Here is a 17844-nt window from a genome sequence, read left to right as displayed (position 1 = left end):
TCTGCTAGAAGGCGTCTGTGTCTGCTGCCGGCTTCCAGCCCAGCTTCCTGCCTGCCCTCCTGAGGAGCTCCGTGTCTGCTCCCGGGGCTTCCTGCATCGGCTCCGTCTCTGTTGCTATACACTGCTTCGCTGTCGCCCGGGTATGGCCCCCTGTGCATCTTATGTGCTTGGTTTTTTGTTACTTAATTTTTTTGGACTTTGTAACCCTAGACTATTGAACCCACCATATTAAATCATACTGACCTCATTAAACTAACAGCTGTTCTGGAACTGAAACCTGCCTTCCTGATGGGATAAAGAAAGTGTAAATGAAATAAAATGATGGGAGGAATACAATAAAGTGTTTCTCATCTTATTCAACACTTGCTCCACAGTTTGTGAAACACTCAACAAATGTGATGAAAAGGTGTTGATTAATGATCCTGAACATGGATCTGCTCATTTTTTTATTTCTTTGTTTTTTAATCATCCATCAGCTCTCTGTTCATTTGCACAAAGTTTTCCTGGTTTAAAGGACTAAAAAGGGTGAGTATGCCACAAAGTACCAGTCCCGTTTCCTTTCTTATCTGTTGTTTGACACATTTTGTTTCTACTTTTCATTTGATATCACATCATTTAAAAAAATATCAGACCGGTCTCATCACTTCTAATTCATGTTCTTCTAGAAATGAACAGATGTATTGAATGTGTAAGTGAATGAAGATTTTCCACTAGAAAAACGGAAACACTCCACATCTGGCACAGTTACTAAAAACTAGGTTTTGAAAAAGATTAGATATCAGTTAAAATGCAGTGGCTGGTAAATTTTCAAAGCTGCAACTTTTCTCTGAAGAGTCTCCAAACACACATGCTGCAGACAGGAAATCTATTATTCCGGCTGAAATACATGAGATTCAAATCTGTGCTGACTGTAACAAAAACAGGACAGTTCATTTACATGACGCACAGAAAGATTGCATATTTCTGTGAGGATTTCACTCTTTGCTCAGGCTGTGCATCAAAGAATCACTTTTTTTTAAATAACAGAATCATTTCAACATGTCATTTGCTTCACTTTAAATATGATTAAAGTTTATTTTCAAGGCAAACACACATCATCTGTTTTCACACGACAACAATAATCCTACAGTTAGATGTTACAAACCAGACATGTGACTTCAGATGTCGGTTACACTGTATATCCACACATCTGGATTGGTTGTTGCATATAAAACATTAGCAGAGGATGAGCATGTTCCTGTTATAAGTTTATTTCTATAATAATACATTTCAGATCGCAACATATTTTCCAAAAGTTTTTGCTTCTTGACATAATTTTTCAACATTTAGTTTCATATTAAATTTCCAGGCAAGATACATGTGAACATAACAGAACCATGAATATGAATATAAGAGATTACTTTACTTTATCATCATTAGGTAGTTATTAATCTGCAGTGCATTTATCTAATTATTTCTCTTGTAATTCTACCCCATCTTTCTGTATGGTCATGGGTTAAAACATGCAGGAAAAGAGCTCATTAGATTTAAGATATAAATTATTTTTAGACATGCCAAATGCTTTAGAGTAACACAGACTTTTTTTTAGTCAGTGTGTAGCTATGGATCACAGTCGGGGTTCAGGATGTTCAGGAAATTTCGAAGATTCAGGACATCCAGGATGTCCAGGAGGCTCCTGTTTTGACAGTCCTCACTTTCTTTTGCAAGATTTTTAAAAATGTCTTTTATTCTTTTATCATTAATACACAGTGCACCTCCATGCCTAGTGTACTGGCTTTGGGCTCTGTTTACATCAGCAACACACACCCAGTTATTCTGTGGATCTTTAGCTACACACCACTTGGAATGGTCCTGTGTATTCTTCCATTGACTGAGGCTAGTTTCTATCATTTTGATATTTTCCACTTTGAATTTATTCTTTCTGCAGAAGGATTTATCCCGGCCAGCCTGGCAGCCCCACGTCTGGACGAGCAGATCGCTGCTGACTCTCTGTGAAATAGTGACATAAAGATCTCCACCTGTAATAACAACAGCAACAGCACTGGTGTTACATGGGCTGCCTCAGTGTTCGTATATTAGCATTCACTCTTTAGTCCAGTTATATCAGACTGTGGTTCTGATTTAACTGGATTATTATTTGAACATATGTACACATAGGAATCAAATTCAAACCCACTGAGCAGTTTTCTATTGATCTGCGGTCTAAAAAGAGTCTAAATGGCACACAGAAATCTTCACAAAAGTCCACATGTGGTTCAGAAATAAACTTTAGCAGACCTTACCTCAGAATTAAATGAGGTTTCATCATTCACACTTGAATATGCTGCAAAGATCATTTTGACCCGCTGGCATTTTCAACTATACATATTATTATTAATATTTCGCAACTTTAAAAAAAATGGTTTATTTATTATACGACAAATTCTGGGATCCGTGCCATAAAAAGGAAAAACAAAAAGTGATATTTATACCCTTCAAAAAAGTAACTGAGTTAGAAGATTCTAAAAGTAATTAATTACTTGAAAAGTAACTATTGCGTTACTTTAAAAAAAAATGTTTAACCCTCTGGGGTCCAGGGTATAATTGGCAATTTTTAACAAATTTTGATGTTTCCTCTAGATTTCACCTTTAAAACTATTTACTTTGTGTTAAGATTCGTTCGACTTGGGTAAGAGAAGAAAGCAGGCCGAGTCCGGGTAGGTGCCAAAAATAGTGATCTTTATTACACACTTTGCGCAGAAGTGTGGGAAGACAACGTACAACAACAATCTCCGCAGGGCGGATGCTTTTTCATTCTTATATTACCCTGATGACGTCAAGTTAAATCTTACTGGAAATGATATCAGTTCTCCACATTCAAAAAGTTCTCCTTATCAATGGCGTGTCCAGCGGGGTGGCCTGGGGGGGGCACAGGCCACCCCCCAAACCAGACTGGCCACCCCAGGTGCCACCCCAAAGGTAAAACAATAAAATTCAATCAAATATCAAATGTCCGATTATATTTTCACGGTGACGCTCAGATATCCGAGTGTAAGTGAATGCAGCATCGCTTCTGCGCTATGCGCATCACGTTAGCAAAGGTAGGAGAGCCAAGCGCGAAAGATGGCACTGCAGGAAACAATTTTTCGGTGAAAGAAAATGAGGACAGAATAAATGTCCCGGTAAGTAATATCAAGTTTGTTGAGTTTAGTAAACTTCGGTGAAATTAGAATACCAAGGAAAAAACACTTAAAGAATTATTGCAGCCGTCGAATATTTCAGACAGTATGCTACTGAGGGCAGCTAACATATAAGAGTTATGAGTTATAAGATATAATCTAAGTCGTAACATTGCTGTATGGAGCTGCAGATTTGGTTGCAGGTTAACATAGCTGGACTGGCCATCGGGCATACCGGGCATATCCCCAGTGACTTGTTTTTTATTTTTTTTGTAATGGCATGAACAATGAGAGGTGGTGGATTGGCCAGATGCAGGTCGATGTGTAGAAATAACTCCGTTGTTTGGTGGTGGCTATGACGGGGCTTCCACAGAGGCAACAGGTGGATGAGGGAAGGGGAGGCAGGAGGAGAGACCCGAAGCAGCCACCAGTCCGAGTGTCAGGTGAACTGAACTTCAGGTAAGAAGTTATGACCTGCAGTCTATCTGGGTCAGATATAAACCAAGTTTAGGTGGAGTTTATTTTCATGTTGCTGACTTTTTACTGTCAGTTGCAATAACTCATACTGCGTTCTAGCCAGTTTGACGGAGTTTTTATACAGCTGGGTGGGTGCTATGATGTTACTGATAGTGAACTTTATTTTATTCATAAGGTTAGTAGAGTTGCCAACGGCTCCTTAAAAAAATGGAATGGTCCCTCATTCAGAGAAAATATTACACGTTTCGTATTGAGCTGAGAAGAGACGCAGTTTGTCCCGGACTTTAGCTAGAATGGAAAAAAGACACAAAGCTGGATTTATTCTGTCTTTATGCTGCACAGCTGCCTCTTCTCTCATTCTCTCCCCCTCTCTCTCCTGTTGCTACTTCAATCATGAAACTGATCAATGATCAGCTGATCGGCTTTTCTCTCTTGTTTATCGCCCACTTTGCGCCAGAAAGAGGAAACCAGCAGATGTCGCGCTAAACAACAGCAGCACGTTTAAGCTTGATCAGCTGTTGTTAGAATGTATTTAATATTAATTTCTAGTATCAGCTGATGTTTGCTGGAGCCACAGCTGTAAAGCTGCTGGTCATGATGTTGGTTTGGATATGTGGTGAGAGGGAAACATGAAGATGAAACCAGGAGATGTCCTTACTGAACCATCAGAGCTGAACAGGTGATGGAGAAACAGGTTTACCTTTTAGGTGACATGAATGAGTTGAAGGGAAGTTATGAACTGTTTCTGAGAGATAAATAACACCAGGATCCTTTTTTATGTAGCTGACAGCTGGTAACTGTGCAGGGGCGGGTCTAGCAAAGTTTTGCCAGGGGGCCAGGTAGGGCATTAACAGGGAAAGGTGGGCACAAAGAAATACTTTTCTTTCTTATTCTCATTTAAAATATCTAGTTTTTATTAAATAATTATCTAAATCTTACAACCAAAGTTTTTATCTGACGTAAAATGTATAGAAATCATACATATACCAACAAGACTGTACATCACTGTCACAACAGGGTTTGTTTTCAGTCAAAGTCTTTATGGCTTTACTACCTGGTGGGTCGGTCTGTAGTAAAAATGCCCAATTTTTTTGTCCCAGTCCAGCCCTGCAGGTTAATACTGGCAGTGTCACCATGCCAGCTGACTGTATTTTATCATCAGCCAGTGTTGTTCTTTATCAATATTAGCAAAGTTTACGATAAGGCAGCATAGAAAGTATTTACTTGCTTTCAGGTTTTATTCAAATGTTAGTCTTTTCAGTTGTTTCCCCACTTTTTTCCTGTTTCAAAATCAAACACCAGTTTGTGAGAAGATTATCTTCTTTTTTTAACAGGCAGATAAAGTTTTGCATTGGCATTGGCTAATTTGTCAATTGTTTGTTACAAATGTTCGTATTTTAATTTTCAAAAATGTTTTTGCCCAAAACATATGTGCACTATATGTCAGTAAAAATACTATGCAAATATTGCTGTCCTTGAATGCTGAGTAAACACTGACAAAGCACTGATTGTATCTCTTGTACTTTATCAACGCAGTATCTAAAAACTTTGCACCGTAGTGGTTAAAATCTCATTCTAATAAGAGTTAAAAGTGCATTTGGTTATTAGGTTTATAGGATTATTGAATTATGGTTAAGGGTTGGTAGAATTTTTTTTTAAACATTATCTGCCAATTAAATCTGCCACCCTTCTCCAAATCTGTGCCCCTACCTGGCCCCCCCAACAAAAATTTTCTAGACACGCCACTGCTCCTTATATAGACATCAGATGCTACCTTATGTAACCACGGTAACTTCTGACCCCACTTCCGCCAGTCCCTTTATTGTGGCGGGAATGAATCCTGTATAAGTTCCGGGTCAATCAGCTGCATGTCCCTGCTCCTCTGGCTGCTGTTGTCCCTGTGGTTGGCGTACTTGTCAGATATCGACAAATTTTGCACTACAGGCCAGTTGACAGCGTGCAATAACCCGGCCGATTCATTCATCTTTACACTACCTCACACTCGACTCAACGGTGAGTTATTTGTTTGTTTTGTTTTGTCACAATTAATGTACATGCGGAGCCGCGATCGCACATCCTACAATGCCGGTAAGCTAATGCTAGGCTAGCGACAGTAAGTGCAATTACTAGTGTCATCTATTGAATATTGTTGTTTTTGTTTATTCCATTATGGCCGAATGTTGACTTAACGTATCTAGAGTTGAACGAGTGATTTGATTTTTGTAGTTTTGTCCGTTTTGGATGTTTTTTGTTACTTTTCTGATGAAATGCCGAAATGGCCTATGAGATTTTGCATTGAGTTAAATTCCATTTACATTATTGAATCTGTTGCGCAACACCTGTGATTAAATGAGTTTTGTAAATATATTTGATTAACTTTGGATAATATTTATTAGCTTTAACGCTGATATACTTTGATGGGACCCATGAGAATGTCTTTCTAGAATAGTATTTAGAATGACATTCATTATAAGAGATGATGGTTTATTGATTGTTGTATGAAACGTGGCATTGATTACTTGACTTTGTTATTTATGGATTTATGTATTTATTTTGTCACAGCAGTAGAATGCTGTTTCATTTTCTTCTGTGAATGATAATTTCTGTTTTTTGACCTTGTGTAGGTCAGGTTTTTTTTGTTCTCCCGCGATCAGCCCTGATCAGCGCGAGATGGCGAGCCACCCGACCACCGCTACGTTGCGGTAGGAATTGTGAACCTATGGACTGAATCACAAATTGTTGACACATGACCTATCACAGGTCCATGGAACTAAACTAAATCACATACTGGACTACACCTCATCCCACCTCCTTTTGGAACCTACTAAGCTGTTTTGTATTGTCAACATTATTTTTGTTTGTGATATATATGCATATGTTTTTATTTCTTTTGTACATCCGTCTATACACTTCTCATAACAAACATAATATATATATATATTTGAGCTCTACTTTCGTTTCCTGTGTTTTATTCACACCCTCAGGCTCCATAGTCGAATCTTATTCTGATAGCTCATTGTCTATGAGGCTGCAGTCAGGCGCCCTGGTCCTTTAACCGCGTTACACTTAGAGACAAACAAGTGTGTGATATGTTGTGTATTTTGTGAAATTGTGTATCCAAGTAGAGAGGATGTCCTAAGACGACCCCCCTGTGTTAATAAGTGTGTGTGAACGTGCGTGTGTTACATGACTCTCTGTGCATGTTGGTGTAGGCCTGACTACGTGCAAAACTGAATGTAGAAGGCCCAGCTGGACCCACCAGTTCAGACGGTGATACAATGCTGTGGATTCCATTTGAGACTGATTAAAAGATGATAATATGCATACATTAATCTTTACTCAGATTACCATAGATATACTTCAGAGATTATGCTGTCATCAGATTCAACAATGATAAATGATTGATCACTGATAGTTCTGATTATAAACTGTCACCATAGGAATACAAAATAAAATATCTCTTGTCCACATTTGCCTTGTTTGGTATCATCCTTTTCAGCACAACCTCAGGTGTCTGAATTTATAGTTATGTTTTCATTTTGACATACTGTATTAACACAATTGATCTAAAATCAGACAAAAAACATAAAATCCAAGTGGAAAAAGTTATATTTTTCACTGTAACAACCACAAACATGTTTAATGAATCATATTTCATAAAACAGCAAACAGCAGCACTCATGCGATTGTTTTGCCCCCTTAGCTCCAGGTGTTGTGCCAAAAGTGATCGGGCAGAAAGTGATTGCCGCCCACGGAAGCATGAAGCTGCTTAAAGCTATAGCGCCCAGATTACTTACAGCTACTTCCGTGCAACTGATATAAGGTGCGGTAAGCTGAACACAGCTTCAACCGTCTGTTTGTTGGAAAATAGTAACACGACCGTACCGCATTTTCTTGTTAGTAACGGTAACGGCGTTGTAACGATAGGAATAGTAAATAGTTAGATTACGCGTTACTGAAAAATGTAACGCCAGTACTTGTAACGCCGTTATTCCCATCACTGCTTGAACTATTGTTATTTATTAAACATGCAGATGTCTCACCGTAATCAGGACCTTGGATTTTTTTTGCGATGCTGTAAAAGTTGACCCTTTTATTCGAGTTCAGTTCCTGAAAATGATCATCTGGAGGAACATGAACCTTGTTTACAACATCCAGTAGTTCTGTGTGAAAGTCTCCTGGAATACGATGGTCAAACGGGAAAGCTCGAATATACTGCAGATGTTTACCTAAAAAAAAACAGCCCCACATTAAAGTGCATCATTCATTACACTAATAAAATATAACCACACTATGAATATGAAAGGTTCTGTGAATACGTTACCAATTTTATCAAACTGTTCATAGCGAAATGTTACACAGATAAATGTCTGTGCATTTTTTACTCCAGTTGAAGGCCAGAATGAATTTTCATCTTTTGCACAAGGAAACTTTGGTGTGCTGTGCAGGAGCCAGATTCCAGTTCCACTTTTATCCACAAGCAGAACTCCTGGAAAAAAATGTGATATATCGTAGTCAACTGAAACAGAACCTACAGAACAATTTTTGCTAAACAGGTGATCAACAAATTCCAGACTGAAAACAAAACAAAAAAAATTTGTGTGTTTTCAAAGACACAAGCACCTTGTAATACTAACAGTTAATGTAGCTATTTAGACAATGGCATAACTTTAGTAGTTTTGCCTGTGTACATCACCAAAGTGGATTTTGAGTCAAACAATTAAGATATGGTAGACAGACCTTCAGTTTTAATTCGAAGGGTTTGATGAGCAATGGTAGTAATTTTCATATATAGTTCCCCATTTTCAGTTCAAAAATAACTGGACAATTATTGACAAGCTAATTTGTCATTTAATGACAAATTGAGCAGGTAAAACATCAAACACGAGTGTAGAATCTGTATTTCGAAGCTGCCAACTGGAATGAGGTCCAAGGAATGTCAATAAAAGCAAAGGAGACTTTAAAGTGGGCAAAACTCATTCTTAATAGAATGAATATAAAGGCTAGTGTCATGTTTCGGCTGTGTGGCAGGCAGGGATTGGACCCAAACGCAAACTCACTGGAGACAGGATTGAACTCAAAGGGCAGCTTTTATTGCTGAACACAAAAACTCTACAAAATCTAAACTGGGAAGACTAACAAATCACACAGGGAGCTACAGGTAGAAACACACAGCATGAGGGAGACTACAACACTGACAAAGAGAAACATAGGGCTTAAATACACAGAGGGATAACGAGGGAATGAGGCACAGAAGGAGAGCACAGCTGGGAGTAATCAGGCTGGACGAGACAAGGGAAGCAAAACTAGAAACACTCACATGAGACATGGACCTTCAAAGTAAAACAGGAAACACACTGACTGAACTCTAAACATGCAAACTTAACAGCAACTGAGAAGACAGACTATAGGGACCAGAAACATGGTACAAAGAGGTCACAGTAGACACAACATTGAACACAGGGAAGCCATATTACAAAGCCAAAGAACTAAACCTATGATAACCATAACTGAAATCTAGGGAAACAAGAAACAGTACAACAAAGGACTCAAAACATAATCCATAATATAAAAACACGAGATCTCTTCAAAATAAAACAGGAAACATGAGAGGCAGACATGACAACATAAGACAACAGACATGAAACACACGAAGGGCAAGGGAGACTTCACAGGGGTTGAAAACACAAGGGGGAGCTAATAAGCAAATGAACATAGGAAACCTAATAAGCTTAAACATACACTATAAACATCAAAAGAACTAAAACTCAAAACACTGGGTCATAAGACCCAGGATCGTGACAGCTAGTTCAGCAGCACCAAAAGATTTGAAACACCACACAGGACGAATAAAGTGCATGATCACAGAATTATTTCTGTGGTTAAGAAACCTTTTTTTTAATATCATCTAACTGAGTCAAAAACACTCTGAACGAGTTACAGCTGCACAATAGAGATTGAAAATGTGACATCATTTTGGGGTAAAACCGCAAAGGATTGCAGGTACGAGTGGCAAGCGGTACTAGCGCACGCAGGCTTTCACAAGAAAACAGTCACACAGCGATAAAAAGAAACACAAAGAATGGCAAGAAGCTGTTGTTTTATTAACTGCAATAGCTGGTCGCATGACAGCCACGGGAAGTCGACGGGTAAAGAGATCGGTTTATATCGGATTCCATCGTGGAAGAAAAATTGTTCAAGCCATGTTTACGAAGTAACAGAGAGCCGACGGATGCCCTGGATCACAGCCGTTCGAAGACCAAATATAACGTCCCAGAACACCCCAGCTCACATGTTAGTCTGCTCCAAGCATTTCCACAAAGGTAAGTCTTCTGTTGTAGTTATTACGTAATTTATCATAACATATTTGTTGATATAGGCTACAAATAAGTCTTATATTGATTTGAATTGAATTCGTTGCGCTATGCTGCTTTGTTTACTGTGGCTTTGCGGGCTGTTTGTTGTGTTTTGTAGGAAAACCAGCCTACAAAAGGCTGGAATGCGATCCAGACTGGGCACCCTCTATCAACCTGGGTCATACCGAGTTTAAAGCTGCTACCACAGCCAGATTTGATCGGTTAAGAGAGAGAGCGATATCAAAACAGCCACGAAAAGTCCCGCATATATGTGCCCAAGGGTTGTATTGAAGTGTAAAAAGTATAATATTATTTTATGCCATGTTATACCCCTAATTAAAGACTGTGAATTATTATGTAGTTTTAGTTTGCATTATTCTCCTTTTGCCCCCTGGTAGGGTCTCCCATGGCAAATTGGTCCTGGGTGAGGGACCAGACAAAGAGCGATTCAGAAGACCCTATGAAAAAGACATCGAGGGAACAGTTTACCCTGCCCGGGATAGGGTTACCGGGGCCTCGCCCTGGAGCCAGGCCCGGGGAGGGTGCCCGAGGGCGAGCGTCTGGTGGCCGGGCCTTAGTCCATGGGGCCCGGCCGGGCACAGCCCGAAGAGGAGACATGGGCCCATCCTCCCGCAGGCCCACCACCCGCAGGAGGCGCCATAGGGGTCGGGTGCATTGTGTGTCGGGTGGCGGCCAGGAGCGGAGGCCCTGGCGGACTGACCCCCGGCTGCCAAGACTGGCAATAGGGACATGGAATGTCACCTCTCTGGTGGGGAAGGAGCCTGAGTTAGTGCGTGAGGTTGAGAGGTACCGGCTAGATATAGTCGGGCTCACCTCTACGCATGGCTTGGGCTCTGGAACCAGTCTCCTGGAGAGGGGCTGGACTCTGTCTCAGTCTGGAGTTGCCCCTGGTGAGAGGCGGCGGGCTGGGGTGGGTATTCTAATATCCCCTCGGCTTGCTGCCGGTTCGTTGGGGTTTTTCCCGGTGGACGAGAGGGTTTGTTCCCTGCGCCTTAGGGTCGGGGAACGGGTCCTGACTGTCATCTGTGCTTATGCGCCGAGTGGCAGTTCAGAGTACCCAGCCTTCTTAGAGTCCCTGGGGGGGGGTGCTGGAAGGTGCTCCACCTGGAGACTCTGTTGTCCTGCTGGGAGACTTCAATGCTCACGTGGGTAACGACAGCGAGACCTGGAGGGGCGTGATTGGGAGGAACGGCCTCCCTGATCTGAACCCGAGCGGTGCTTTGTTATTGGACTTCTGTGCTAATCACAGTTTGGCCATAACGAACACCCTGTTCGAACATAAGAGCGTCCATAAGTGCACGTGGCACCAGGATGCTCTAGGCCGTAGGTCGATGATCGATTTTGTAATCGTATCACCAGACCTGCGACCATATGTTCTGGACACTCGGGTAAAGAGAGGGGCTGAGCTGTCAACTGATCACCACCTGGTGGTGAGTTGGATCAGGTGGCGGGGGAGGACACTGGACAGACCTGGTGCACCTAAACGCGTAGTGAGGGTGTGCTGGGAACGTCTAGCAGAGGCCCCAGTCCGCGAGATCTTCAACGCAAACCTCCGGCAGAGCTTCGACAGCATTCCGAGGGAGACTGGGGACATCGAGTCCGAATGGACCATGTTCAGCGTCTCCATTGCCGAAGCTGCTGCATTGAGCTGCGGCCGCAGGGTGGTTGGTGCCTGCCGTGGTGGTAATCCCCGAACCAAATGGTGGACACCAGAGGTGAAGGGAGCCACCAGGCTGAAGAAGGAGTCCTATCGGGCTTGGTTAGCCTGTGGGACTCCGGAGGCAGCCGACAGGTATCGACAGGCCAAGCGGAATGCGGCTCGGGCAGTGGCTGAAGCAAAAACTCGGGTGTGGGAGGAGTTCGGAGAGGCCATGGAAAAAGACTTTCGGACTGCCTCGAAGAGATTCTGGCAAACCGTCAGGCGTCTCAGGAGGGGAAAGCGGTGCTCTACCTGCGCTGTGTATAGTGCTGGCGGAGCGCTGTTGACGTCGACTGAGAAAATTGTCAGGCGGTGGAAGGAATACTTCGAGGACCTCCTTAATCCCACTGACACGTCTTCCGAGGAGGAAGCAGAGTCTGGGGATGAGGGGAATGACCCGCCAATTTCCGGGGGCGAGGTCACTGAGGCAGTTAAACAACTCCTTGGTGGCAGAGCCCCTGGTGTTGATGAGGTCCGCCCCGAGTTCCTGAAGGCTCTGGACGTTGTAGGGCTGTCCTGGTTGACACGCCTTTGCAATGTTGCGTGGAGATCAGGGGCAGTACCTGTGGACTGGCAGACCGGGGTGGTGGTCCCCATCTTTAAGAAGGGGGACCGGAGGGTGTGTTCCAACTACAGGGGGATCACACTCCTCAGCCTCCCTGGGAAAGTCTATGCCAGGGTGCTGGAAAGGAGAGTTCGTCCGCTAGTCGAACCTCGGATACAGGAGGAACAATGCGGTTTTCGTCCTGGTCGCGGAACACTGGACCAGCTCTTTATCCTCTCGAGGATACTTGAGGGTGCATGGGAGTTTGCCCAACCAGTCTACATGTGTTTTGTGGACTTGGAGAAGGCATTCGACCGTGTCCCTCGGGGTGTCCTGTGGGAGGTGCTGCGGGAGTATGCGGTGTCTGGCCCATTGCTACGGGCCATTCGATCCCTATACAACCGTTGCAAGAGCTTGGTTCGCATTGCCGGCAATAAGTCGGACTCGTTCCCGGTGGGTGATGGGCTCCGCCAGGGCTGCCCTTTGTCTCCGGTTCTGTTCATAATTTTTATGGACAGGATTTCTAGGCGCAGCCAAGGGGCGGAGGGCTTTCGCTTTGGTGGCCTCAGAATCTCATCTCTGATTTTTGCGGATGATGTGGTTCTGTTGGCTTCATCGGGTGAGGGCCTCCAGCTCGCACTGGAGCGGTTCGCAGCCGAGTGTGAAGCAGCGGGAATGAGGATCAGCACCTCCAAATCTGAGGCCATGGTTCTCAGCCGGAAAAGGGTGGAGTGCCCACTCCGGGTCGGGGATGAGTTCCTGCCCCAAGTGGAGGAGTTCAAGTATCTCGGGGTCTTGTTCGCGAGTGATGGGAGAAGGGAGCCGGAGATCGACAGACGGATTGGGGCTGCAGCTGCAGTAATGCAGACGCTGCACCGGTCCGTCGTGGTGAAGAGGGAGCTGAGTGTAAAAGCGAAGCTCTCAATTTACCGGTCGATCTACGTCCCTACCCTCACCTATGGCCACGAGCTGTGGGTAGTGACCGAAAGAACAAGATCGCGGATACAAGCGGCAGAAATGAGCTTCCTCCGAAGGGTGGCTGGCCTCTCCCTTAGAGATAGGGTGAGAAGTTCGGCCATCCGGGAGGGGCTCAGAGTAGAGCCGCTGCTGCTCCACATCGAAAGGAGTCAGCTGAGGTGGTTCGGGCATCTGACAAGGATGCCCCCTGGGCGCCTCCTGGGTGAGGTGTTCGAGGCATGTCCCACCGGGAGGAGGCCCCGGGGCAGACCCAGGACACGCTGGAGAGATTATATCTCTCGGCTGGCCTGGGAACGCCTTGGTATTCCCCCGGATAAGCTGGAAGAGGTGGCTGGGGAGAGGGAGGTCTGGGCCTCTTTGCTTAGGCTGCTGCCCCCGCGACCCGGCCGCGGATAAAGCGGATGAAAATGGATGGATGGATATTCTCCTGAATTAGAAGAAGTTGATAACTATTGCATTAGTTAAACTGATTTGCATTACATTAAACTGCTGATTTATTGTGAATGAATGATATTGTTTTATGATGCATTATACTGCTGAGTTATAAGAAATACTGTTCGCAGAAAAGTCATCGCCTTATTTGTCTGATTAGAAGAGAACAGAATATGCTGGAGTTTTCTGCCCCATCTCAGCAGGAGCAGATAAACAGGGAGCCAAGGTCGTAGCTTAGGCGCCGTGTGAGAGAAAAGTATGTGAATGTTTAGGCTTTTATGATAAGGTGGGGGCACCAGAGGCTATAAAAGTTTGAGCAATGCTGCACCATTTTGAGATCTGAGGCTGTCTGCATACAGTGTCCATCTCCCACGCGTGTGTTCATTAAAATCATCGTTTGACTCAACCCGGCCGGACTAGTATTGTTATTGTGGTTTTTCTCTTGTCTCCATCCCCAATTTTGAACTCGTAACAGCTTGGGGGCTCGTCCTGAGGTATTGGGGTGGAATTTAAAGGTCTGGACGGTCCGAGGTTGTCGAACGGACAGGCACAAGCCAGTGGTCTGACGTGAGTGGGCATAAGCCGGCTTATCTAAAGGTAAGGCACTACCTGTTGAATTATTTCCAAAGTGTGCCAAATTGGATATGACTAAATTAAAGTCTACTCACTGAAATTACTGGTAGAGGGTCTGTTTTGATTTTGATGAGGATCCGTGTGTGTTATGCAGTTGAAGTTGCTTAAGAGTATTTAGTGAAGTTGAAAAAGTATGAAGGTAATAATGCTGGGTTAGAGTCCCAAGGAATTGAGCTAGAGTCTCAAGTAGTTTGGTAGGGAATTGGTTATGTGTTGTTTTAGAAAATTAGGCCAGAGACTGTTCCAGAAGAAACAGAGGCTGGGATTGGCCGCAAAAAAGTTATCTTTCTTCGGTGAGACCCGTTATGGTAAAATTTTTCAAATTGTGTAGGTGAAAATTATTATAGGACGGCACCAGAAGTTGCTAAGAAGCGCATAGCCCGGGGGTTACGCCCCCTCCTGGCCGTGGACGCGCGGCTTTGACCTGTCGGCGAACAGGGTTAGTTCAGTTTGGCTTATCTGTGGGGTACAGGGCATCCTGAAATAAGCTAGGAGTTAGAGTCTCCTCATCGTTGGAAACGGTGTCATGTGCTTTTTTGGACAAAGTTAAATTGAGTTAGGGATTTTAGAAGTTAGGTCAGAAACTGTTCCAGAAGTAACAGATACTGTTTGATTGATTACAAAAAAGTGAGACTTTCTTCGGTGAGACCCGTTAACTTAAATTTGTCGAAATTGTTAGGTGCTGAATCTGTCAGGCCTGTCAGTGGTTGTAAATATAAGACGTCTTTGTAATATAAAATAATAGAGTTTTGTCTGAGCTTTGTGTGAGACTGTGTGATGTGCAGCTGCAGCGCTGCGAGCTATTTTTAGACTGTGTGTGAACATGCAAATGAGCTGTGAAGCGCACAGAGGACTTTTGTTGCTGTTTAGCGTGTTTTTGAGTTTATAATTATGAGTTGCAAACAATGATACATGCCTGTAAGTAAAACGCTGACTTTGTTGATTATAATATTACAAATAAGGTTTTGAATGACTACGCTGAATGTTTGATGTTTGGCTGGGTTTTGATTTAGAAGAGACAAATCGTGTATGATTAAGACCGGCACCTCAGTCGGCAGAGTAAGATTGTGATGAAAATGATATTAAATAAACCTCTCAGTGTGTTGATACAGGTGGCTACGGGCCTGGACCAATTGCCCCCACAAGCACAGTGGCCGAAGCAAATTATAGTAATGGAAACCAAACTCAGCAAGAATCAGCAGCTGTGGAAAAGACAGCAGCTAGCAGAGAATTAAAGGAGAAATTAAGAGGAGTTTTTAACATATAACATTGGGCCCAACAAACTTGTGGAGGTTGGGAAGGCGTCCGGAGCATCACAACAAAAGGTGAAACAAAACACACAAGCAGAGAAATGTGAGAGAGAGGCACATTTCAGAGAAATGCCTTGTTTGAGAAAAAAGTTAAATTAACCCACCTACAAACGCACATACATGCAATGAAGAAACAGCTTGCACTCATTAACGTGTGAAGATTTTCCAGCAAGGTTAAAGAAGCGAAACTTAACGTACACCTGTTGTTACAGGATAAAGTTTATCCACTACTAACAAATAAACTCTTTGGGTTGCAGGACAACAACTTAACTTCAAAAAAAAAAAAAAAAAGACACTGGTCTGACCAACCAGTGACGATACAACAAATTTAGTGGCAAAAAGATTCAAATTGTGACATGTTTTTGTTGATTGATTAATACAAGTGATTACTTAATGAATGAAAATTCTATTTTTGCTTTTAAACTTGATCTTAAGAATTTTAACATGTACCTGTGTTGTCCTGTCAGCTTGGTGGGTTATGAGTTGAATATATAATATATTATATATATATGAGAAAAAACAAAAAAAGGGGGAGAGAAGGTTGACACAGGGCTTGGCCCCGGTGTTTCTCCCCTCTCTGAATAACGCAGCCAATAAAACATCATTCTGGTTCGTTCGTTTTTGTTTTGTTTTGTTTTGTTTTTTCTCTTTCTCTCTTTTTTCTCTTTATGCTTGATTGCAGGCTGCTTTGTCAGCCCAGTAAGCCAGGCGGACCCTGGACTCCTGCTCTCCCTCCCTACCATCTTTGCTCTCTCCTCCACCATCTTGGATGTGACCCGGACCAAATGCTATAGCAGCTGGACCTACAACAACAACTTGAAGATGTCAACAGTGCTGCAGGAAAACGATCTTATGCAGCGGAGACGGAGAGCGTTAAACCCAAGGCCCGTTTCATTAAACGGGGGAGATTTCCAGACAGCTTCAGCTGACAGAGCTGTGACGAGACGCCTATTAAGCCCGGAGGAAAAGTGAGGCCGAGCAAAACAATGCTGACCTTAACCACTCTGCATTAAAACTGTGCAGGACAGTGACGGACCAACATTGATGATCGGGCAGAGAAAAATGGCGTGCCAGAGACACGAGGAGTAACTGAGGTCAGGAGGCACCTCAGAATGGACAAAAGCACCAGGAGAAAATAAGCTGAAGGCACAGGTGTCGGGGCTCGACCAGGAGCTCACCTCTGAGAAGAGCCGAACAGCAGAGCTGCAGAAGGCCGTGGAGCAGAGCAAGGGAAACATCAATGGACTTCAATCTGATGTGTACGGAAAAGACTGAGGTTTCTGTCCTCAGTAAGAGCTCAAGACATCAGAGCAGAAACTGAGCATGGCTCAAGAGGAGCTGGCTGATAATCGAACCCATCAGACTTGCAGTCCCAGCCACTGGACGTGAAGTCAGGCCGGAGCTTGCTGGGGCCAGATGAGCATCCCAGAAACTCCCTTGAGGCCTTTGTTAAGCTAACAGAACAAACTCTGAGGTCTTCCACTGGGGAAGTTGCTGCTGCAGACTCTCATTTACACCCTCTGGAGGTCAGCCGTTTCCGCCTGCAACAAACGGACAGCAGCTGCACTTGTGCAGGCACAGAAACGGACTGCTCACACATGGGATATCTGCGACTGAGGGGTGAGTGTCGTGGAGGTATTGACACAGTGAGGAGGAAGAGGATACGGTGTCTGGACTGGCAGATCCCAGCAGCTCAGACCCCCAGACTTCAGGAGTGATGGAGCGCTGGGAGCTTCTGCAGGCTCAGGACCTCAGCAAGGAGATGAGAACAAAGCACAATGAGCAGCAGTGGCTGCAGCTGAACTCTGACCTGAACACAAAATCTTGACTTAGTTGGGAGAAACAGAGGAAGAGCTGGCGCAGCAGCGTAGACTGGAGCTTGGCACGGACATCCAGACGATTGAGCTGCGTATCAAAACCCTGAAGGAGTTACAGAAGCAAAAGGGTCAAGTTAAGGAGGAGCCGAACAAGGAGAAGATGCAGGACACTGGAGAAAAGGACTGCCCCAATCGGGGCCAGAACCAGTATGGACAGAACTTTAATCAGCATCACCAGTGGATGCAAACAGACGGAGAGGGAGGAGGGCAGGACCCCAGGGCACGCTTCAGGCCGTGGTTTATCCAGAACACCAGAACAGGAAAGTGATGAACACAAACACCCACACAAACACACACATCTACATGCACTGACTCAGAATGAAAAGAAACATATATATGAACATATGCACTCGTTGATT

General features: G+C 43.8%; 1 protein-coding gene and 1 long non-coding RNA gene across 2 annotated transcripts in view; one reads left to right on the top strand and one right to left on the bottom strand.

Annotated features, from left to right (window-relative positions):
- Positions 1 to 1044: 1044 nt before the first annotated feature.
- The window catches only part of LOC113026160 (plancitoxin-1-like), a 40846-nt gene continuing 24046 nt past the window's right edge, over positions 1045 to 17844 (bottom strand). Inside the window, exons 6-8 of the mRNA XM_026174622.2 lie at positions 7960 to 8124; positions 7679 to 7864; positions 1045 to 2018 (exon numbers count right to left, since the gene is read on the bottom strand). Of these exons, the coding sequence (XP_026030407.1) occupies positions 1600 to 2018; positions 7679 to 7864; positions 7960 to 8124 (770 nt within the window). The 3' untranslated portion in view covers positions 1045 to 1599. The remainder of the gene's footprint in view (positions 2019 to 7678; positions 7865 to 7959; positions 8125 to 17844) is intronic.
- LOC145429709 (uncharacterized) lies at positions 2961 to 6586 on the top strand. The gene is made up of 2 exons (XR_013909988.1): positions 2961 to 5648; positions 6260 to 6586. It is a non-coding gene; the product is annotated as an uncharacterized LOC145429709 (long non-coding RNA).

This window comes from Astatotilapia calliptera, chromosome 7 (assembly GCF_964374335.1).
Source record: "Astatotilapia calliptera chromosome 7, fAstCal68.1, whole genome shotgun sequence".
NCBI classification, from domain to species: Eukaryota; Metazoa; Chordata; class Actinopteri; order Cichliformes; family Cichlidae; genus Astatotilapia; species Astatotilapia calliptera.
Note: the sequence above shows the minus strand (reverse complement) of the source record. Positions and strands in the feature narration are given on the sequence as shown.